General features: G+C 47.5%; 1 protein-coding gene across 2 annotated transcripts in view; it reads right to left on the reverse strand.

Annotated features, from left to right (window-relative positions):
* Positions 1-24,456, reverse strand: part of LOC138491110 (uncharacterized) — a 578,562-nt gene that overhangs the window by 222,725 nt on the left and 331,381 nt on the right. For both annotated transcript variants that reach the window (XM_069617434.1, XM_069617433.1), the window contains exons 58-67: positions 23,163-23,434; positions 20,202-20,348; positions 15,282-15,541; positions 14,949-15,033; positions 10,990-11,097; positions 9,974-10,215; positions 8,471-8,754; positions 8,097-8,371; positions 2,199-2,797; positions 1,041-1,623 (exon numbers count right to left, since the gene is read on the reverse strand). In XM_069617434.1, the coding sequence (XP_069473535.1) occupies positions 1,041-1,623; positions 2,199-2,797; positions 8,097-8,371; positions 8,471-8,754; positions 9,974-10,215; positions 10,990-11,097; positions 14,949-15,033; positions 15,282-15,541; positions 20,202-20,348; positions 23,163-23,434 (2,855 nt within the window). The remainder of the gene's footprint in view (positions 1-1,040; positions 1,624-2,198; positions 2,798-8,096; positions 8,372-8,470; positions 8,755-9,973; positions 10,216-10,989; positions 11,098-14,948; positions 15,034-15,281; positions 15,542-20,201; positions 20,349-23,162; positions 23,435-24,456) is intronic.

Below are 24,456 nucleotides of genomic sequence, written 5' to 3' on the forward strand. Positions count from 1 at the left end.
GGGACCATGCCCTCAGTGCACGGAACCTCTGAGCACCAGAGCCCCTCTGGACCATGCCCCCAGTGCACGGAACCTCTGAGCACCAGAGCCCCTCTGGACCATGCCCCCAGTGCACGGAACCTCTGAGCACCAGAGCCCCTCTGGACCATGCCCCCAGTGCACGGAACCTCTGAGCACCAGAGCCCCTCTGGACCATGCCCCCAGTGCACGGAACCTCTGAGCACCAGAGCCCCTCTGGACCATGCCCCCAGTGTAGGAACCTCTGAGCACCAGAACCCCTCTGAACCATGCCCCCAGTGCACGGAACCTCTGAGCACCAGAGCCCCTCTGGACCATGCCCCCAGTGCTCGGAACCTCTGAGCACCAGAGCCCCTCTGGACCATGCCCTCAGTGCACGGAACCTCTGAGCACCAGAGCCCCTCTGGACCATGCCCCCAGTGCACGGAACCTCTGAGCACCAGAACCCCTCTGAACCGTGCCCCCAGTGCACGGAACCTCTGAGCACCAGAGCCCCTCTGGACCGTGCCCCCAGTGCACGGAACCTCTGAGCACCAGAGCCCCTCTAGACCGTGCCCCCAGTGCACGGAACCTCCGAGCACCAGAGCCCCTCTAGACCGTGCTCCCAGTGCACGGAACCTCCGAGCACCAGAGCCCCTCTGGACCGTGCCCCCAGTGCACGGAACCTCCGAGCACCAGAGCCCCTCGGGACCATGCCCCCAGTGGACGGAACCTCTGAGCACCAGAGCCCCTCTGAACCATGCTCCCAGTGCACAGAACTTCTGAGCACCAGAGCCCAGTCATTGGTATATTATGTATGAGTTCAATTCCCTTAGGCTTTTTGTAGCATAGAGAACAATTGAAGGGTTTTTCTTGGGATACCAGAGCTTAGGTTCATGCAGTGAAACATTTTACATATCAGCTGGGCTAGAGAGTGTGTGCAATAGGAAACCCTAGGACAGGAAGAAAAGAATATTGACCATCAGGCGTCATTTTGCAGCATAACGAGGGAACGTGTTGCGGTTCATAAATACAATACTCACGGCAGAAAGTAGAGTTTCTCCAAGGAGATATAGTCACTCCCTCACGCTGGCAAGCATCCGCATAGGCCTGCAAAGACTTGCACAGCGTCTCCTCGTCTCCACCCAGAGCACACAAGTCATAGACACAGCTCTCTACAGCATTCTCTGGGTTCACCACAGAGTTACAGACCCTGAAAGGTCCACCATTGCTTGTGACCAAACCGCAGTAGTGGTCACTCTGGTACTTTTTGATGTCATCTGGTGGACAGGGTGCAGTTGTCGGAGGGGGTGGTGTCGGGTCTGATGGGTCACAAGCCGGATCATCGTCGGGGACCTTCCAGCTGTTTCCGAGCTGGTTGGTGTTCTGAGCTTGTTGCCCATTGGGCATCATGGAATCGTCATGGCGCAGGTTATTGAAGTTTCCACACATGCCACAGGTCTTGTTGAAGTAAGTGGTTGGGAGCTTCACTTCCACGGTGTGGTCAGTATCATAGGAAACGGTCAGCCTGAAATCCGTCTCCAGAACAGTGTATCGCCCACTCCTTTGTACTGTCACTGAGCCTCCAACCAGGTTCACTCCCAAGGTCCTCCATTCATTATTGACCTGGGGGGAGGGTGGGAGGAAGAGTACCAAGTTATTAGAGATAATACGGTAATGCTGGGAGAGGTCAACAACACTGCACTGACTGACACATCAATAATATAACGTTGGCTCACTCTGTGACTTGCTTCTGAACCCACCTGCATGTTCCCCATAAAGACACAGCGGGGGTCAGCGCCTCTATTCAAGTCTCTTAAGCCCCTCCCACCCCATTATGTACATCTGGAATTGGCAACACTTCAATATGGACAAGTTGACCTTGAAGCAGAGAAGTCACACAAAGAAAACAAGACCCCAATCCCTCCCACTCATGCACCCCTGCTGATATTTATTAAATGTTCATGAGGTCGCCGGAGTTATTTAATCTCAGCCTGTATGTAGCCATGTTCGGTGCTGAAAGTGTACCATTCCCAATTAGTGATGGCCCTGCCCCTGTAGCCTGTCAGTGTGTGTTTTTATGAATGGCGCAGCACGGTGGGAATGCACCCACATAAAGTTCACCTTTTCCCTGTCAGTGAACTTTTACAGCCAAAAATATGAAATTAAAGCAACATTTCAATGACAGTTTATATTCTCACCAGAACTCGGTTGGGTTCATTCCTGATGATTTGTATGTGTTGACCGTAGGCATGAACTATGACCTTTTGCACGTAGGAGACTGAGGGGTTTCCGCGATGCTCGTTCTTGGCTTCCACATTGAAATACTGGAGTGACGTGGAGTTGGTGCAGAGCTTGGCCAGGGTGTAGGTGCAGAGGCCCATGAAGTGATGGGCCTCCTTGTCAAATGTGCTGTAGTGAGGATCTCCTGAAATTAGGCAAACATCGTAGGAGTGGGGAACACAGCTTGGCTCTCCATTTGAGTTCCCACAATACTGATCCTCTCTGCATGTATCATTGGTACAGACCAGGCTACTGCCTTGGGAGGGGCAGCGGCACTTTCTGGAGCAGGTGTTGTCAGTCCAATGTTCGGATCCCACCGGGTAGTGCTTGCCGTCCTCCCAACACCCACACTGACCGCTGGGTACACACTTGTCATTGTAGAGAAGATAGCCACTGTCACAGACACAGCCTTCGACGCATGGATGACTGCAGGAGAATGCAGAGCCTGGATTCACGCAGGTACCCGGACAGGCGGTGCCGCACTGCTCATAGTGGCTGTGGTTTCCACAGGGCAAATCTGCAAATGATTGATATATTTTAATTTATAAAAACACAGGTAACTTTTGGAAAGAACAATATATAATCACTTATTTTGGAGCTGTACTGTGCAGTCTAAAACTACCAGGTGTGCAGCAAAGCAGGAGCCATAAGTGTTAAGCAAAGTTTAAGACTATCTAGACTTCAAGGGCATATAATCCGTCTGGAATCCAGCGGAGTCCTTAAACAGGGAGTACTAGTAAGACCTTTGGATACTGTAAGAGAATTGGTGGATGGGCAGGGATGCCACCAGGCTTATCTCCTGACTGCAGTCTTCAGTCTAGTGGACCATCCCGCCTTGCGTGCTTTACCTACGAAGACATAAGTAAAGTAGGTACTTCTGGAAGGAACAAAGTCAAATCATTTGATTAGGTGGTCTTGCTGACTCTGCTTACTTTGCTCAAGGCAAACTGTGGGGACACAAAAGGCACCCTTTTGTCACAGGTATTTTAACATATACCAAAGAGTGTCACTATCAATAATGAATTTCTCCAGCTCATGGATCCCATCCTAGAGAGACAATCCTGCTCAAATATATGAGACAGCCAGAGTGAAAAATCAACTTTCTTCTAAGAAATCACAATTCATAGAGTCTGAGAACTTGCATGTTCTACCCTGATTTCCTTGCCCAAACATTTTCCAAGCTCATTTAATCTCTTTCAGCACAAACCTCAGCCTCTGTGGTCATGATCTTAAATGATACCTTCCGGAGTCGTCAGGTTCAGCAGGTGCTAACGAGCTTCAGAAAGAAATCTCTGCAGAATTACCAAAGTATAGGATCTCATTGAGGGGGGGGGGGCTGGGACAGCAGTGATGCACCACCCAGACACAGGTGTCATAACCTTGAAATTGCCAAAGAAAATGTACTAACATTTCATAATTATATCTCCAAATAGTGAGGAATAATCGGATTCCTCAGCATGGTGGCATTCTAAGCCTCAGGTACATTTATAAATCTGCAACATGATTTGAAACGTCACTGTCTTGATGACGCTATCTTCTGTAAAGTGGCCAAAGTTAGAGAGAACCCAAATAAGACAGGCTACGTGATTCTGCAACTTCTAGAGCTTGGAACGTGGACAGTATGGCTGGGCTTCCCAACATGCACTGCAGTGTTCCTTCACGGGATCCGACCAGTGCTGCATGCCACCGTGTCAATCCCTTTGCGCATTAAGGGAGGATGTACACATACCGCAATACATTGGCTTCCAGCAACTGCAGAGTTGGCAGTCTGTTAGTGAAGGACGTGCTCTAGTGTATGGAGAAACAGTGGTACAGCCAACACCTACTCTTGTGGCAGTGGAATTTGTCTTAAGCATGTGAGCAGATACAGCAACTGTGAAGTGGGGATTTTCCCGGGCAGTCAATGGCAAATGAAGAGGATGTGAACATTAGATAAGGGCATCGTCATTGTATGAAGGAAAAAGTAGAGCAATCACGCTTCTTAAACATTTGAGACAATCAGGTGTGCTGGGAGAGTTTTTGAGAAGTTGGGGTCTTGTAGATGCAAGGTTCTACCTCCAAATCGTGGGTAGCGAGTCAGTGGATGTGTAATAGGTACAGGATGCCCTGATCTCAGTCGTTATGCTCTGCTGAAATGGAATGGACGCCACATGAATTAAACGAACCAAAGCCTCCGCTGAGTTTAGCAAAGACCCTAATGGGAGGATGTTCCCTATCCAGAGGGGATAAATGCTGGAGCAACACTGCTGGCGCCATTAATGGAGGTGTCATGATGGAACCTGCTACGTGCACGGTGGAACACAGAGCTTGAACATCCACTTCTAGCTGTTGGGGTTTAACCCCCCCACCATGCACAGCCCATCCTCATTCTCCGCCGATTTAACATGAGCAAAAGTCCTCTCTGAGACAGTATGAGAGGAAAAAATCAGGTGGGGCAACCTCTCCAAGAATATGGGAGCCCAACCTGGAGGCTCTCAAAAGATCTCAAAGTCTGACCCCTGAAAAACGCAATAAAGAACACTGGAGGGATGGATGGACACCATTGGAGGGTTTTAGTTGGAAGTCCTCACATTTTCCCAAAGCAAAAATTAAATTATGCGCTTTCATATTCTTAAATGAAGAAAATCCTGAGGGTTCTTCGGGTGTCAAAGAGCACTGCGGTGGAACATACAGTTGGAAGTTCTTTACTGCTCACAGAGCACTGTGGCGTGACATAAAGTTAAAAGGAGATCTTTAAGGGTGAAAGAGCCCTGCAGCATGACACAAAGTTAGAAGATCTTTACAGTTCAATGAACCCTCCGGGGGAATAAAATGTTAGAACAGCCTTGAGAGTCAAACATCCCTGTGATGCAACATTAAGTTAGAAGAACATCTTTAAGGGTGAGGGTGCCCTGAGATGAGAAAGAAAGTTAGAAGATCTTTAAGGATCACAGAGCCCTGGGTGAAAGATCCCTGGAATGGGACATAATGTTAGATGAAGATCTTTAAGGGTGAAAGAGTCCTGGGATGGGACATAATGTTAGAAGAAGATCTTTAAGGGTGAAAGAGCCCTGGGATGGGCCATAATGTTAGAAGACGATCTTTAAGGGTGAAACAGCCCTGGGGTGGGACATAATGTTAGAAGATCTTTAAGGGTGAAAGAGCCCTGCTAGGGGAAATAAAGTTAGAAGATCTTTAAGGGTGAAAGAGTCCTGGGATGGGACATAATGTTAGAAGAAGATCTTTAAGGGTGAAAGAGCCCTGCAGCATGACACAAAGTTAGAAGATCTTTACAGTTCAATGAACCCTCTGGGGGAATAAAATGTTAGAACAGCTTTGAGGGTCAAACATCCATGTGATGCAACATTTAGTTAGAATAACATCTTTAAGGGTGAGGATGCCCTCAGATGAGAAATAAAGTTAGAAGATCTTTAAGGATCAAAGAGCCCTGCTAGGGGAAATAAAGTTAGAAGATCTTTAAGGGTGAAAGCGTCCTGGGATGGGGCATAATGTTAGAAGAAGATCTTTAAGGGTGAAAGAGCCCTGGGATGGGACATAATGTTAGAAGAAGATCTTTAAGGGTAAAAGAGCCCTGGGATGGGCCATAATGTTAGAAGACGATCTTTAAGGGTAAAACAGCCCTGGGGTGGGACATAATGTTAGAAGATCTTTAAGGGTGAAAGAGCCCTGGGATGGGACATAATCTTAGAAGAAGATCTTTAAGGGTGAAAGAGCCCTGGGGTGGGATGGACATAATGTTAGAAGAAGATCTTTAAGGGTGGAAGAACCCTGGGTTCGGACATGATGTTAGAAGATGATCTTTAAGGGTGAAAGAGCTCTGCAATTGGACATAATGTTAGAAGAAGATCTTTAAGGGTAAAAGAGCCCTGGGGTGGGACATAATGTTAGAAGATCTTTAAGGGTGAAAGAGCCCTGGGATGGGACATAATCTTAGAAGATCTTTAAGGGTGAAAGAGCCCTGGGGTGGGATGGAAATAATGTTAGAAGAAGATCGTTAAGGGTGAAAGAGCTCTGGGATGGGGCATAATGTTAGAAGAAGATCTTTAAGGGTGAAAGAGCTCTGGGATGGGGCATAATGTTAGAAGAAGATCTTTAAGGGTGCAACAGTTCTGGGATGGGGCATAATGTTAGAAGATATTTAAGGGTGAAAGAGCCCTGGGTTCGGACATGATGTTAGAAGATGATCTTTAAGGGTGAAAGAGCCTTGGGATGGGACATAATGTTAGAAGAAGATCTTTAAGGGTGAAAGAGCTCTGGGATGGGGCATAATGTTAGAAGAAGATCTTTAAGGGTGAAACAGTTCTGGGATGGGGCATAATGTTAGAAGATATTTAAGGGTGAAAGAGCCCTGAGATGGGACATAATGTTAGAAGAAGATCTTTAAGGGTGAACATCTCCAGAGGTGAGAAATCAAGTCAGAAGATGTTTAAGGATCAAAGAGCCCTGCAGTGCCATGTGAAGTTAGAAGAAGATCTTTAAGGGTGAAAGAGCCCTGAGGTGAGAAATAAAGTTAGAAGACCTTTAAGTGTCAAAGTGCCCTCTGTGGGTCATAACATTAGGAGAAGATTATTAAGGGGCATAGAGCTCTGTGCTGGAACATAAAGTTGGAGCTCAACTGAAGTTTGAACGAGTGCCGAGAAGAGCTCTAGTCCACAGCAATAAAATAATACAATGATGTCCCCGACTTCTGGGGACCTCAGGATTCTCCCTAATCCAAAAGAAAGAAAGACTAAGCAAGTAAACCTGATGCCCCACCTATGCATTTACTGAGGGCGACCCTGGCATTTACAGGGCACCAAAAAGTAAAATAAGAAGTGGTAAATAATCAGTTAGTGAACTTTTTTAAAGCTGTTATTTAAAGCTTAGAGAATAAATGAACAGCTTGTAGAAGAGAAATGCCAATCACTGCTTAGGAGCTTTAATGTAAACATTCTGGATGCTTCCGACGTGTTTGGGGGATGTTAAGTAAGCATTACTCTTTGTCTAGGGTTCAGTAGGGAGAATCTCCAGAAAGCAGGGATCCCAATCTTGGTCATACTGCATAAGTGGCAGTGGCCAGACCATTGCCCCAGCACAGCAGATGCAGTAACAAGCTGCAATAGTATGGATGGACCAGGAAGGATACTCTGGGTAGGACATGGGAGAGGGCATGCAGAGGGTGACAGGCAAGGGAGGCCAAAGGGCACCGAGACTTGATTCCTTTTCTGATGGATCTGCAGCTGTGCGCTCATTGAAGCTATATCCCTGTGACTCTCATTGAATCTCGCTTTCTAAAATATTCTGTCCCGGCCCTCCCTTGATCCATGGTGATGCCTCTGGCTGCTGGAATCTCAAGATGGAGGTGAGATCATGGAGACAAGATGTAGGAAGGATAGCTCAGGGGCAACGCGTCTTGGAAGCAAGACAACGTGGCGCAACACAGGTTTGAATCCCGATCCCACACTTAGAAACCACTCGCTGGTAAGCGTGTTATAAGTGAACAATAAAATTAAAATAAATAAAATTCTAAATTCAAGGGGTCCTATTGTATTCATCATCCCACAGCAGGTGCCCCTGAACCCAATCACACACTCTTCCTTTTTAGTAACAAGTGTAATAATGTGATATTTGTATAGTGCTGTTATCTGAAGCGCGTTGCATGGAAAATTTTGTAAATGCAATTATCGTCCTCGAAAGAATGAATTCCTGAGATGACATTGCTGTGATCTAAACCTGCGGCCCGTAATCACACCTCCCTATCACAACAGCAAGAGCTCAACTCACATCAGCTATTGTATGTGGTCTCTGCAACTTTAGGATCAAACTATCCAACTTACGGCAGAATGTGTCGTTCCTCCAGGGGTCTATGGTCACCCCCTGCGCTTGGCAGGCATCAGCGTAAGACTGCAGGCTCAAGCAGAGGGCGCCAGGGTCCAAGTGCGACTCACACAAGTCGTACGCGCAGTTAGTGAAGTAATGTGCTGGAAGTATCACACCGTGACACCGCTGGAAAGGGCCATTGCTGTCTATGATGATTCCACAGAAGCTGTTGCTTGCTATGCTTTGTTTTTCATCATCAGTGCATTGTGGGGTGTGAGGTCCTGTTGAACACCTGTTGACATACAATGCTCTGTTAGTGGTTGTAGTTTTTATTGAGTCATGACCGATTAATTATAAATGATGAAGATATTTTGCTGCAAGAAGGACCCACCTCGTGTCATTGTCCACCTGCCAGCTGTTACCCAGACTGCTAGAATCCAGCTCCAGGCCTCCGTCTGGATTTAGGAAGTCGTCTGCCGGGTTTCCGTTGTAATTCCCACATATGCCACAGACCTTCCCTGCGTAGGTGTTGAGAAGAGTCACCTCCACCCTGTGGACCCCATCGAACCTGACCGTGAGGCCAAAGTCTGTAGTGACCATGACGTACTGTCCACTGCGGAAGACCTGGAGACCTGGTGGCCTTACTACAGGTACATGTTCTGATTGGCCGTTCACCTAAAATAGAAACAAACTTCAGTCACTACATATACATGAAAATATTCATCTGGGGTTTACACATGACAGCGATGATACTGGGACACAATGGGGCAATTTAGCTGACCCCCAATAAATCGGCCATGTTTGTACGCGGCAATCATGGATTCTCCTGATCCTCGGCTATATCCTATTTTTGCAACCGGATGCCAGTCCTGCGCTTAATACATTCCCTAATAATAATGAGAGCAATGCTTAAACTTTGTGTTTGGAACTTGAAGTGATTATTTAAAAATAAAATAAAAGTCTGGCTTGTCTTTTTTGGCAAGCTGACCTTGCTGCTTGGTGTGACCCCAGGTGTTGCTACTGCAGAGCCTGTGCTCTTTATGTCCTGGATTACTGAGTCTATGTCAATGCATTCATATATGTTTTTTATTCTAATTCCTTGTATTTCACTTTGATGTTGATCTGTTGCATGGTGTTTCAAAAAACAGGAATAATCCTTGTACACAATCCCGATGTATTTTTAAAATTATTGAAGAAATTAAGATTAGTGATTTGCGTGCAAAAACCTGCAAATTGATTTCCAAATTCCTATTGTTTGAAACAATTAAGCTTGTTTTCATGCTATTCGAAAAGTCAATTATTTTTTGTACGTCTTATAATAATATCATCAGTTTACATTTCTTATTTCTGAACCATAATTTCGATTTGAACGTCTTCTTCGGTAAAGTACAAAACTATTTCATGTTGAGTGGATGGCTCACAGGTTAAGTGCAGCATTTTGCTAGTTAGAATCCTGCCAGGGCCAACTCAGTGCTTCATTCTTCTAAGGACAACAACTGGTTGTGTAAAACAGAAGTAGAATGTACCCTGAGATGCAATTAGCATAAATAACATTTTCCTTTGTCTTGGTCAGTTGCTTGATATAAAATAAAAAATAAAAAAAACACATACAAACAATTCAAACAGAAGTAGAGCAGATAATATGAAATATTTACAGTGATGCGATAATAACAAATATTAAGCCCAAAAAAGTGTACGGTCTTCCCTATAAGTCTCACTTACACGGAAACACCCACTTGTGCACAGTACCTGAAGGGGTTGGTTTGTGCCACTGCAAACACTCCTCATGTGGTCTTCATTATCTTCACACATTTTGGAAAGAGCAAAGCCAACACCCAGGCAGTTGGGATGGACATCTGTGCATAGAGTGGGAAGAGACCTGGCCAGCACCTACCTTCACCTGTCTGTCCTCCCCCTGGGTGACCCGGTATCCATACACATCCACGTGCACGTATTTGACGTACGAAACGTGCGTGTTCCCGCCTCGGTGCTCATTGGCTGCCTCGACGTTGAAGTACGGGAGCGTGCTGTTGACATCACACAGTCTGGATAAGGTGTAAGTGCAGTTTCCCATGAAATGGTGGGCTTGGTCATCAAAGGTGTAGTAGTGGGGGTCTCCCTCAGCCACACAGGAATCTGAGACACAAGGGGAAGTTCACACTGTTAGTACATGTGCATGGGGGCAGCTGGGAATCCAGCCATCCTGACGTAAACATGCCCTGACCCACGTGGCCTAGGAAAATACCAGCCTAAACTTTATGAAAGATCGTGCGCCTTATCCCAGAAAGAATACCACTGGCGGTAAAATACCGTGCATATGTTATTTACCACACCGCCAGGCGAAGCAACTGGCAGCATTGCAATCACACACTACATCAGGATAAAAACCCTTTCTGCTTTTCCAGCTGCTGCACAGTCATGGCCTGACTGTATTGTGTTGCACAATGGAGACTGCCAAATGTCACACTGTTCTGCCAACTGTGTTTGTACTGTCACTTGTGATCAACCCTGGTGGTATTTTCTTCAATTGGAAACCTGATTATGTGGATTTTAGTAGCAGACACTAGTTCCTCCTTCTGTAATCAGAACTTCATTAACGCTGGTGTTAATGGACAGTTACCAGCAGTGGAATTTTTACCACATGTCCTATTTCAAGGGCTAGTAAATCTAAGTGCAAGGCTCTCAGTGGCAGGAGGTGAGCTGGAGGAAGGGATGGGCGTAACTAGCCTGCTGGGAAGGAGGGAAACTGCAGCAGCAGAGTGAGGAGAGACATAACAAGCCACCTCTACACCCCCCATTTCACACCAAAGGAGGAGAACTATCAATGTGCAAGCAGAGGAAGAGAGGTGACGTTTGGGGAGGGTGTTCAGCGCTCGTGGAATCGGGGTGCCTCTCGTGCCCCATAGTCACCTGGCAATGGGCCGTGTGTTGTCATTGTGGCTGCTGTTGTACTGGGAGCGGCGGTGCTGATGGTAGGCCTCATGGTACTGGGAGTAGAGGTTGGAGTAGTGGTGCTACCTGAAAGAACAAGCAATACATACATCAGCTCCCTGAGCAGTGTGTGGCAGTGCACACATCTCCTCTCTGCAGAAGCAACGATAAGACCATACATGACAAGTGTATACGAGGCATGGACACACCAATCACAAGAACACAGTCACAGGTGCCACCATCATCACAGGGTCGCTGTCCACAGGAGGCGGGTGGGGTGTGTGGGGTCATGTGGTCCCATATCATTGGCATTCCATACATTTGTGAAATGCCATATACTTAATATGTATCTTTTACAATTGGTGAATTTTAGATTTGCTGACAGGGAACCTTCAAGTAAGAAGCCTAAGGGGTGAAAGGTGATTCTGGGGTGGTGGTGGCGGGCGGAGGGGGCGGTGGTTGGTGCTCTAGTTAGAAATACAACACAAATCGATGCCCAGGGCTCACGCTCAGGGGGGCCACACCAAGGAACGCCTGCCAAAAATGTGAGCTCCTCTGCTGAGAATGAACAAGGCCAAATCTCTTCCATGGGATGGTGGCAACCAGGCCCCCTCCCATGGAAGCAGGCTCTCCAATCACATTTTAGCTCTCTGTGCTATTCCACATGTCAGTCTAGTCCCACCCACAAGGGCAGTCCAGCAAAAACTGCCAGGAATTTCTCCTCTGCAGAAGAGTGCCACCTGCAACCCCAGTCACGTGCTTCTGCCATGCTGGGCGTCAACAGTAACATGTGCCTGAGGTACACTCTCTCAGGCACCACTAGCAACCCCAGTCACAGCGTTCTGCCTTGCTGGGCGTCAACAGTAACATGTGCCTGAGGTACTCTCTCTCAGGCACCACTAGCAACCCCAGTCATGTGTTTCTACTTTGCTGCGCGTCAACAGTAACGTGTGCCTGAGGTACACTCTCTCTCAGGCGCCACCAGCAACCCCAGTAGAGTGTTTCTGCCTTGCTGGGCGTCAACAGTAACGTGTGCCTGTGGTACACTCTCTCTCAGGCGCCAACAGCAACCCCAGTCATGTGTTTCTACCTTGCTGGGCGTCAACAGTAACGTGTGCCTGAGGTACACTCTCTCAGGCGCCACCAGCAACCCCAGTAGCATGTTTCTGCCTTGCTGGGTGTCAACAGTAACATGTGCCTGAGGTATACTCTCTCAGGCACCACTAGCAACCCGAGTCACAGGGTTCTGCCTTGCTGGGCGTCAACAGTAACATGTGCCTGAGGTACTCTCTCTCAGGCACCACTAGCAACCCCAGTCATGTGTTTCTACCTTTCTGCGCGTCAACAGTAACGTGTGCCTGAGGTACACTCTCTCTCAGGCACCACCAGCAACCCCAGTAGAGTGTTTCTGCCTTGCTGGGCATCAACAGTAATGTGTGCCTGAGGTACACTCTCTCTCTGGCGCCACCAGCAACCCCAGTCATGTGTTTATACCTTGCTGCGCGTCAACAATAATGTGTGCCTGAGGTACACTCTCTCTCAGGCGCCACCAGCAACCCCAGTAGAGTGTTTCTGCCTTGCTGGGCGTCAACAGTAAAATGTGCCTGAGGTACACTCTCTCAGGCACCACTAGCTACCCCAGTCACGGGGTTCTGCCTTGCTGGGTGTCAACAGTAAAATGTGCCTGAGGTACACTCTCTCAGGCACCACTAGCAACCCCAGTCACGGGGTTCTGCCTTGCTGGGCGTCAACAGTAACGTGTGCCTGAGCTACTCTCTCTCAGGCCCAAGAGGGAAACCGGGCCAAAAAGGCTAGTGTGGAACAGGGCGATGCGTGCACAACAGAGAGGCAAATGTCATCACTCTTTGTGCTTCAAAATGCAAAGAGGGGAACCAAAGTGGGGCATTTATTTTTCTGGTGCTTGGCCTATTATTTTCACCTGGCTCAGGTGCGGTTTGTGGGACTCTGTGCCTCGCGTTCCGGGGAGCTCAGCCCTGATATTTGATATTTGAATTATTCATCGCATGCTCAGGACAAGTTGAATCATACTTAGGCACTGATGGAAGTTTTGTGTCGGCAAAAGTGACCAAAGGTAGCAAACTCAGCAACGGCAGAAGTAGCCCAAAGGCCCAGTTACAGTGGTATGAACACCTATCCACCACTAAATCAGATGAGTTTTTAAAGCTTCACGGAACGGCAAACAGGATTTCAGGACCCGAAGTTCCATTGGAGGCCTTATTCCAAATGTTTGGGAGCCCCTAGAGACACGGAGGGTGGAACTACTATCAACAGTTTGTCCCCCGAGCCCAACTGACAGGAGGGTAAGTACCTGCCAATTTTATTTGACAAATATGAGGGGTCAGGGTCATTTAGACATTTAAAAACTAGGCAAAGGAATCTAAACCCGACTCTGTCTTTTCCGGTGAAACAATGAAGGTATTGGCTCCGTCCTGACACAGGAGATGACTTTCTCACTCTGAATATCAGTCTCACTGCTGCATTTTGCGCTCTTTGCAACCGCTGAAGTTGATTAGTTGGAATGCCTGCAAGTCGGCCACTGCAGTAGTGCAGTTGGGAGTACACCAGGGCTCCCACCCCCACTGCATGGTGATCCGCAGGAACAAACAGCAGTGCCAGGGGCAGAGACGCAGAGTATAATGCACAGACTGTACCCTGGCACCCTCCTGAGCATCTCCTCCTCAGGTTTTCCTGCTAGATACAGCCTAGGGTCTTTACTTTAGTGACATACGATAGTTCTGTACCCAGAAAACACGGTGGGTGGGGATGCCTCATAGGGTCATGGAGATATTTAGGTCCGAACAGTGCCACTTCGGGTTTTTTGCATTGAGTTGAAGCTAGTTGGCGGACATCCCGCCACTGACTTCATCCAAGCACTGTTGGACTCTTAGGAAGGACTCACCCACATTACCTATCTCGATGAACATCTGCATGTCACCAGTGGAGGAATGGAGATGTACCTTGTGTCTCTTAGAAATGTCCATACAAGGACGCAGGACATGTTAAAGAGAAGGGGGATGCGGGGGATCCCTGAGGGACTCTGCAGTTCTGAGGGAGGAGTTCTGAAATAAACTCTCCCATTTTCACCCTTTGTTGCCAATCGATTAGGAATGAATGAAATCATTTAAAGGCCACTATTGATACCTTTGCGATCTCTAGGCGACGATTGATCAGCACACAGTGATCCACCAGGACAAACGCCGCAGAGAGATCCAGCGTGACCAGGAGGGGTAGTTCCCCTGTTGACTGTTCTTGGGCAAGTGGCAGCAGAGACAAGACTGCAGTCTTTCTTTCATTTTTACTCATTCCGGGTAAAGTTTTGGGTCATCTAAATCATGATTGGTAACATGCCCAAGGCATATTTGTCATCGAAGTCGCCACAAGTTAAGAGGGAGAAAAAAAGAGATGGGGGAGAGAGAGAGAGAGGGAGAGACAGAGAGAGGGGGAGAGAAAGAGATAGAGAGAAGGATTGCCACAAAACAAAGAATAAATAGCAGCAGGAAATTAAGTTGGGGAAAAAACAAATTCAAAAGCTGGGGCCCGCTCATGGGCGTACAATAGTAATTTCTTGAGAGCCTTTCAGATGCTCTGGGCGTGGCAATCCCAAAAACACTCGAGGACAGGGCTGAGTTTGTGAAGTTTGTCCAGTTAATTAAAAGCCTTTTTTCAAGATAACCGAAAATGTTTCCTATTGAACCAAAAGTAAGCAAATCGTGGGAAGATGCTCAAACTCCCAATTTGTGAGAGGAACATAAGATGAGAGCGAACGTAATTGGAAGATTTCTTGTCTGTCTATCATCTGTCTCTGGGCCACCTGGTGCACGGTATACATGCATTCAAGAAAAGTAAATGCCTCTTCTTGACAGGAGTAAGTGACTCCCCATAGCTCTCAGACAACCCTCAGAGCAACCTTCACATACCTATACAATCTCCCATGACAATGGAGATATCATCGACTGCCACATCACTGCGGAAGTCCTGGCCCCTCACGCCTTGAAAGATGACCTGCCATTACAGCAAGGGACACAGGTTAGAAAACAGGAACGAAAGAACTGCATTTTAAGGGACACAAACATTATAAAGCAGTGAATAACTATTGCTCTATAAAGCAAAGCTCAAAATGGTAGAACTTGAAAATCAGACTAGATAGAATTTGCAACAAGTCAATGTAAAATCTTCTTAAGAAATACATTGAGAAAACTCAAAGTGCGGAGCGGGGTATATGTGTGTGTCCATGAAAGTGAATAACCCACCTGTCTAGTGGTTGACCCTTCTAGGAGGACGCTCCCAAGATTCCACTGGTTCCCCTTGTTGCCATTTTCTGACCACACATGGGAGGTTGATCCGTCCTTTCCCACCACGAGGACCTTCAACGCCATGTTGCTTCCGACTCCGTACATGTGGTACCAGAAGGACAGACAGTGAGTCCCGCTCGGGATGCACTCTGGACTCCGCAAGTCAGCGAAATCGCCATGGTTGGACTCGCTGCCGTCGATGTAGATGTAATAACCAGCTGCAGAACAGAAGGATGTTAAATCAAGTCCTAAAACTCACTGCATCTCACAATAGAATGACAGAGAAAAAGTACCAGGCAACCCTGCAAACACAGAAAGACAGACTACGTAGCATGACTTCAGGGAACACGTTTTTGCTTTTTTCTTAAATAAGGCACATTACTCGATCTAACACCACTGGACAAGAAGCAGCTTACCCCCCCAGAACTGCCTGTGCGGTTACGGCAAAGGGCCCTGGGTCCCAATTTCAAATGTGTTCAGAGCTTTCTTGTGTGGCGTTCAGCTTCCTATAAAGGTTGTCTTTCGGGTGACTGGTTGCAGGGCATTCAAAGCAACAGAAACTTTGTTTTAATGGACAGTGGGCCTCTTTCTGAGCTGGGTGGTACAATACAAATCTGACATTAATTTAGTTACTAGTGCTTTCTTGGGTGGTAACAGAAAACGACACCTCCAAACTAGGAGTTTGAGGCTAAAGCGAAGGAGTTACCTGTAGGCAAGTGCTAGACGTACAATCTCACCTGGAGGGATATCATGCGTGGACGTATGATATATGATATGATATGATATGATATGATATGATATATTTATAATGTGCTTAATACCCAGAGGTTTTAAGCATGGACCAGGGGATCAAACCTGTGTTGCTGCGTGTTGTCTTGTTTCCAAGGCGAGCACGTTGCCCCTTATCTATCCCCCCGTAGTGTCTGTGATCATTTCTGTATATCCCCCATGGAGTGCTATGGACTTTGTGAACGAAGACTAAAACTGCCCATCCACGACTTCTCACCCTGCAGTAATTGCACCATACATGGGGACAGGATCGGGTATCGAGTCTGGCCATAATTGTGATGGAATTAGAATTAATCCCATGATGAAGCAGAGGGATAGTAGGCCATCTTTGCCTTTTGAAAGGTCTACAATAAAATGGGGATGATGGGTATATATGAGACAAGCTGTATTGCTTGCACCACTGCCTGTGTTGGCCATTGCTATATCGCTTTTTCAGCACTTCCATCTTAGCTGTGACTTGAGAGCAACACTCCAGCTAATCCAGGACACGGAGTTACAAGCCGGGAAAAGAAGTAGAACGCAACCCTCTATAAGCGCTTCTCAGAGCCATGACCATGGCACATCTTGCGATCAGAGGTGTTTGTGGCACCTCGCTGTGCACCCTGTCAAGTGCAGGAGGCACTTTTCCAGGGTGTGCACTCAGTGTGAGAATTGGGAAGATGGCCAAGTGCAGCCGGCTCAAGATTGCACGATTTAACGATAGGCCTTGCTTCCATGGGAGCTCAACGGCGTCTGATCAGAAGGAGCACCCACCACTAAGTGAACATGTTAGTGCTATGCTATCAGTGTGTTCAGGTTTCTTTGGCAACTTGGGGGAGTAGAGCTGCTTCCTGCGGAGCTGGTTGGCCACCCAGAAAATACTTGGGAGGAGTCCGGATTGACCAATAACCACTGAGGATGTTGGCGATGCAAATGCGTACACCGTCAACACTGCTTCTTTCTTGGTCCCAGTTGTTGCTGATGATATCGATGACATCATCTGAGCCATCAAAAATAAACCTAATCATTGTTTGTAAATCATTTGCATATAGCTTGAATGGCATGACAAAGGTCAAGTCGAAGCTTTCTCGGAGAGTGGGCGGCACCACATAAAATCATGAGCCCCCTAGAAGGACAGTGCTGACCCACGATGAACCTTCAGTTTGAGGTGCATGGGATAGCCTCTTTGCCTCTTGGACTATGAGCCTTTGCTTTTCTCCCTATTGCTTCCTAATGACTGCACTGTCTCTCCACACTGTGCTACTAACCTATAATGCATTCACTCCTGCTCCTTCTGCTGCTCCTACCCACGTCTCCCTACACCTTCCACTTTTACTATACCTATTATACAACTCACCACTCGAATCTCCTACTCCTCCATTTCTCTTCCACCTCCTTCCAACAAACAGAGCTGACGACCTAACCATACCTCCTCACAAACCTGTCCACCTCACCTCTCTTCCTCTGAGACTCAACTTCTCACTCTTCCTTACCTCATCAACTGAACGTTGCACTCTGGGATGCTTAGCCTGTATGCAGCACAACTTCCTTTATCACTGACTACGTATACTCCAGCTCCCCTCCCCCAGACCTTCTCGCTATCACTGAATCCTGGATTTATCCATCAGACACTGCCACTCTGGCAGTCCTACATGACTCCAAACTATCTTGCATTCACTCTACACAACTGACTCTGGGTCATCTTCGACTCCTCTCTCTCCTTTATTCCTCACATCTTGGACCTTGCCAAGAAGGCACACTTTCAACTTCACCTCCTTAGAGGCATTCTCCCTTTCCTCACCTTCCCTCAGAAGGTCAATATCTCAAGAGGTGTGGTCATATCCAGGCTGGATTACTGCAACAGCCTCTTCCTCAACCTGCCTCTTTCTTTACTCTGCCCACTTCAACTAAACCAGAATAGGGCTGCAAGACTTATCCTTGACCTCAAGCCCAGGGACTGCATCTCTACAGCCCTAAAATCTCTCCAGTGGCTCCGGGTTGCTGCAAGGATCAAATTCAAATCCATCTGCATCATCCATAAGGCTGTCTGGGCCCTGGGGCCACGCTATCTGCAGCTCTCTCTTACTAAGTACTCTCCTTCCAGATCCCTTCGATCTTCTGGCTCCAGTTCCAAGCAGAGAGCTGGGGGCAGATGTCCCTCCTCTGGAACAGTCTCCCTCTCTATCTCTTTCTTGAACCGGACCATCTCAGGTTCTGCAAACAGCTCCAAACATTTCTCTTCTTCTCCTCCTTCCCTCTCCCCCTTCCATGCTAACCATCCCTGCAGTCGCTGAGACTGGTGACCTGGTCCCTCAAGAGTCCAATAGGGTCCTGGCCTTCTGCCCAATCACCTGCAGTACCCACCAACCTGCACTGTCCTCTGGCCCACACCCACCTGTCGGGTCGTTTTCCCCAGCCCTGCACTTACCTGTTGGTTGGCAGACCTCCCTCTTAGCTTAGAACGTCCCCGCCCATGCACTGCACTTAGAGGCAACTTTGGCACTTTTCTCTTAGGGGACCCTTTAGCACTTACACCTCTGCCCCCCGCCCCTTTCTTTTTCACTGCACTTGCACGTTCCGAATGTCACAAGGCTTAGTAGGACCGATTTTCCTTCAATAACTTATTCATTGCCATTTTCCTTGTTTGTTGTTCCCATGCTCCCTTCCCTTGTGCCTTGTGCCTTGTGGCGCTCTGAAACAGTATTCTTGTTGGACAAGCGCCTAATATATATCCAGTAAATACATTAAATAAATAAATACATATTAGGAAAATCAGGCACCTCCTTCCTTTCAAAACCACCAAGAATCTCTTAACCACTCGTGTCTTCTCTAAACTGGACTCCTGTCTCAGTTATCTCTTTGGTTTCTCCAACTATGCTTTCTGTTCTCTTGACAAGATCATTAACTTTGCTGCCAGGACTCTCTTTGAACTCCCTCACTGCACACCTGCTTCCATGTACCATCACCAGGCAGGATGGCTGATGATGCAAAGCAGGGCCAGATTTAAATGTCTGCTCCTGGTTCAAAAATCTGTACACTGTAAGGCACCACGTTATCTATCCATCTCTATCCAACTCTATAAGCCTTCTCGTACTCTCTGCTCTGCCTCCTCGACTACCCTTGTGGCTCCTCGCCCTTTCTGAGCTCCCTCTGGCTTCTGCTCTTTCCCTCTTCTTGCTCCACTTGCATGGAACTATCCTCCTCTGTTCATCCATAAAACAGTCCACATGGATCTGTTCAAAACCAAATAAAAGCCTTCTTCCTACCCTCGTAACCTACTTCTCATCTGCCTGCTAGCTGGGATGTTTCCCTCGCCTCTAACCTGCTTCTGTCTCTCACTTCCTCTGCCTCCATTCTAGCACTTCATTCATCATGGTCACTTTCTAAGCATCTTTGGCTGTAGCGCCTACTTAAAAATGTCCAATGTTGGTTGTCCTTAATCTATGTATGCCCACTTATGTACTGTCCCTGGTGACTGTTCCATTTACTCCCCTCCACAACCTGGTCAGAATGTCACTTGAACTCAACCCATTGTAAGAAGCTCAGTGCTTCCATTCAAATCTGATTTCTTATCTTTTCGACGTTCTTTTGTGATCAAAAGAGCATTGTTCCTCCGTGCATATAAATAAATAGATAGAAAAGGACCCAGGATGGATATTTGCTTGCCGCCACTTAAAATGCCCCACCCCCACAAAGTGCAGAAAGCAGTGCCCCGGGGGGCGGGCCTCTGTTTGCTTCACTAGACTATGCGGCACATACCAAGATTCCAGGTGGGATTTGCTTGGAGATCCCTCACTATGCAAAGCTCCGACCTATGTCAATTTCCCTACGGTACTCATAGAATGTCCTATGGGCTTCCTCAGGCTCTGCGCAGGGCAGGCATGCTACTTCACTCATCAATGTGGGACCCTTGACCCTTTTATGCCACTCCATTATTGGGCTCTTCCATTGATTCATCTAAAATATATTTTACAGGTGTAGATGGTTCTACGGTTTGTGGGGCATCAGTGCTAGATAATTAAAGCAACTCAATAAATCAATTAAATAATTAATAATCATAGATCTCTTGTTCAAAGCGTTATAGAAATATTATGCTTCTTTCATCCATACCTCCTGTAGTGTGGTCAAAGGACGGCCCTGTTAGATCGGACGGGGTTGCGCCCCTGTGACGTTTCCAATCAAGTCTGTCTGTGGTGGATTGCGTCCATTTGCAGAAGTCCTTATCGAATGAACAGTCCAAGGAGCAGCCAGCATCACCTGCAAGATGCAAGTGAACATCAATGCAGCAGGTGCACACACACACACACACATACATACACACATATCATGATTACACAGATCAACAAACCTATTTAAAAATAAAAAGACCAGCTGTTAGGTTGCGAGCACCAACTGCTGTGGTCAATCCTGCGAGTGATGATTAAGTCCAAGCGTCTAACCACCCCTGGACCTGTTCTCTGACGTAACCAGGCTAAAACCTTGTTGCACAAGGCCTCTTTAGATTCTTTTCCTTCGATTATCTGAACATTATTTATAATAAAGTTTATTTGAACCATTGCAAAATCATATATATTCACATCCTTTATTTTTGGCATTTGTGCATGTTTCAGTTGTAAGTTCCGAGAGAGTGCTCTCTTCAATTTTGATCTCAAGGTTATGGGCTGAATAACCTCTTTGTGTACGGTGATTAACTCACGTCGTGGTGCCAAGGGAGCAATTTCCCGTGGTCCATCTATGTTGGCGATAGGGACCTTTCCTTTACAATCCTCGACTGCCCCAATCGGAATCAGTGAGTCCATGCTGCCCCAATCGGTTTGAGTCCCTTTATTTATTGTTTCCCTTCGAATAAGTGCTTGACATGCAACATTTACAAAAGAGGGCTGTGGCAAGACGCCTGTCCAAGTAGATCCATGCGTCTGGGAGGCGGTGTTCACATTCAGTGGCTGTAGGCTCGGGTGGTCGGTCAAAAGGGCGAAAAAAAAATCTCGAATAACAAAAATCCCGAAAAAAAAGGCCGAAAAAAAAAATATCGAATTTTTTAAAATGTTTTTATATATGTCTTTTTTGGGTCAGGTAAGTAAAAAAAAGGGTTAAAATAAAAAAAAATAGAAAAAAAGTGGGTTGGGGGGGAACACCCCCATTTCGAAAAAAAAACGTCATAAAAATAAATTCGATATTTTTTTTTCGGCCTTTTTTTTCGAGATTTATTAATTCGGTATTATGACCATAAACCGTAGGCTCGATGCCCAGTTATTCAGAGCTTCTGCCAATAGGCATAGATCAAAAGGGTCTTTAGCAATGTTAACCATAGGCTCCGACCACTGGGGAGGACCAATGGAGAGGCCTATGGGCGTCCAATTGAGGAGAGATTGACATAGCTCTCTCTTGATGAACATGGGATTGTGTGATTGAGGGTATCTCCATCATTGCCACAAGTGGGACCTCTGTGGGCAATAGTGACGTCTGCTGGACCACAGGGCCAGTTTTTTGTAGATTGACCGGGGGTACTTGTATCGTATGATCTTTTTTCAGAGAAGGACTGTCTAAAGCCTGTATTAGGCTTGGAGCTTTATGCATGAAGGCAGGGTCTTCAGATAAGTCAATTTTTGTAGCAGAGGATTTACTCTGCTTACTCAGCACTCTCAATGTCCTGCGCTCGCTGAGAGCTGCGACCTCCAGTACCCGATCCCTATTAATCATTGGGATAGGGCCATGGTATCTGCTGTGCCACACAGGGCTTGTTTGGGTATAGGATTGGCCACAGACTTCTTGTAAGCTGCCATCCTAATGCTCATGTTAGGATACAGTATAATTAGGCACACAAGCAGAAAAGAGACAAAGGCGACCCTCTCCGAGGGAGGAATTATCACCCAGCTAGCAGTCAAGGTAACAGGACTCTTATCACGCCAGGACATGCCCTGCTGTCCCCAGCGGATCTCGGTCAGCACTCCTCTGTGATAATACACCGGACTGCTGCTGCCGGCAATCACAGCTGCTCGAAGTGCCTAGGATGTCATGTGGGAGGTGAGGGTACAGCTCCACAGGTTCAAAGTACCCACATACTTCCCCACAAGAAGGCGAGCCATGAAGAGGCGAGCCGCCACCACCACCAGCAACGCAGCCACGCAGCCGTATGCAGCACAAAGCTGACAAGAGAGGAATTACAGGAAGGAACCTAAAAGGACGCTGGAGTCAAGCCGCACGGCCTGCCTACCGCCACCTCTGACTACCAGGTCTCTACTTCCAGGGCTCTCTGCCCACAACCCCACCTCCTCATTCTTTTTCCTGCAAAGCCATTCACAGAGAAGCCAGCAGAAATGTGCTAGATAAAGCCACTTTACCTGAGCTGACCTCGCCTGAGGGATCTGTGTGCAATCTAAAGTAACCTGTTTGAATCCGGGCCAAAGCTGCCTCAGTCCTTCATCCTGAAGTGGTCAATAAATTGATTACTACTCAATTTTTTGCGAAGTGGAAAAGCAGCGGTATGAACCCCTGATGCCCCCTGCATTTCTATCCCACAAACAGGAAAAGACATGTTTTTTTTTCTTTTTTTGACCTTTCGCAGTGACCGAACAATTACATGCTTGACTGTGAAAAGCGATGCCAGCAGCCATGTGGGTACATGGAGCTTGTAATACATTAGACCGGCAATTTATTCCCAACACTAATGTATGCAAGGGGGCTGGACATCACAACTATTGTGCCGCTATTCAGCCACACTGAAATGTGCAGGTCTCCTTTGGGAATAGGGTGACTTCCACACAGGGGTGTTGCTAGGTCTGGAAAAGACCCGGGGCTATGCTGATGTCAGAACTGTTGGGACTGGGGGCTAGCTAGCCTTTTGGCTGTAGCTCCTGAGAATCTATCCGGGGCTACAACCAAAAGACCAGGGGCTATAGCCCCCTTAACCACCCCCTAGCAACGCCTCTGCTTCCACATTTATAAAACTAGCCCTAATGAAAAAGGTTCATTCTCTGTGCTTGTTCCTTTTACATTTGTTTGCGTGCCATGCCCGATGTACATATTGATATCCATGCATGTAGGCATTTTTATGAAGTAGGAATAATTTACCACAGACGGTCCCCTCCTTCCAGTCTCCCAGATGCACTCCTGCAGCCTGGCAAGCTGCGGCGTAGGAATCCAGGGCGCGGCACAGTTGCTCGGAGTTTCCTGCGTTGGCGCACAGGTCGTAGACGCAGCTCTCGAAGTATGACTGAGGTGGAATCAGGGAATGGCAGGGTTTGAAGGGGCCAGTCCATGAAGTCAAGATTTTGCACTGATCTTCAGACGCTTGTTGCAATGCAGGTGAGCACACGATGGGTGGAGGAGCAGTGGGCCAGCAACTAATGGAAGAGAAACAGACAGGTGGTCTTTTGCAAAAATGTGCAAGGAAAGGTGTCAAAAGGGAGGGCAAAGACATTTATTACTGTACCAACATCAGCTAACGAACACAAACATCTGCGTGGTATACTTTACTCGGAGGCACCTAATACTGGTAAAACAAACGACAAAGATATGCTTTTCCGACCTCACAGGTCCCTTCACCAGGTCAAAATCCATGCCATCGACAGAAAACGCAGGAGTGGGCTTCAAATATGATGCACTTTGGATTCCAAGATGGCCGCCGCGGAGACGAGCTGCGACTAAGCCGCGCTCGCACCGGGCCGCCTAAATATGCACAATTAGAAGCAAAGTCAGCGCGGCAAACGAGCGGATCGCTCCTCCCACTAGTCAAGGCCCTACGGGCGAAAGAAATTCGATACAAGTGGACTTTTCCATTCGGGCTGACGTTTACATGGGAAGGGAAACAGCGGAGAGCAACCACTTGGGAAGAAGGCCTCAGTATAATGGGCCTTCAGGGCGATGCGGAGGACGGGGATCAAGCGGCACCCAGCGGAGAGCAAAGGAGAAGACCTAAAGGATGGGAAACGATCAAGCAAAATAGACCAGCCAAAGGAAGAGAAAGCCGTAGGAAACCGACATGAAAGGAGGATAAGACACAGAGAGAACGGAGGGCGCCAAGCGACATCGCACCAACTCTGGTGAGGGGGCGGGAGAGAATACATGCAGCTGTACAAGAACTGAAGAAGGCGGTCCGGGATGGACCATCCGGCTTGGAATCGGGTAAGATAAGACATTTATGTGGGGTTTAGGAGCCCCCACACACACATCGCCCGAGAGGAAGGAGGGCAGGGAGCTTCGGGCGCAACGTCCGGGCATCAGTAGGAACCCTTGCCCTACTCGGGGGCAACAAGTTTGGTTCTGTTTTTGTTACCAGTTGGGGGGGGGTGTTAAGAGGGCGTGGAATGAGGGAAGGGGACAACAGACAGAGGGCAGTGGAGAAGGAAGGGATGTCAATTACTCT

This window comes from Ambystoma mexicanum, chromosome 10 (assembly GCF_040938575.1).
Source record: "Ambystoma mexicanum isolate Mex_15411 chromosome 10, UKY_AmexF1_1, whole genome shotgun sequence".
In the NCBI taxonomy this organism is placed as follows: domain Eukaryota; kingdom Metazoa; phylum Chordata; class Amphibia; order Caudata; family Ambystomatidae; genus Ambystoma; species Ambystoma mexicanum.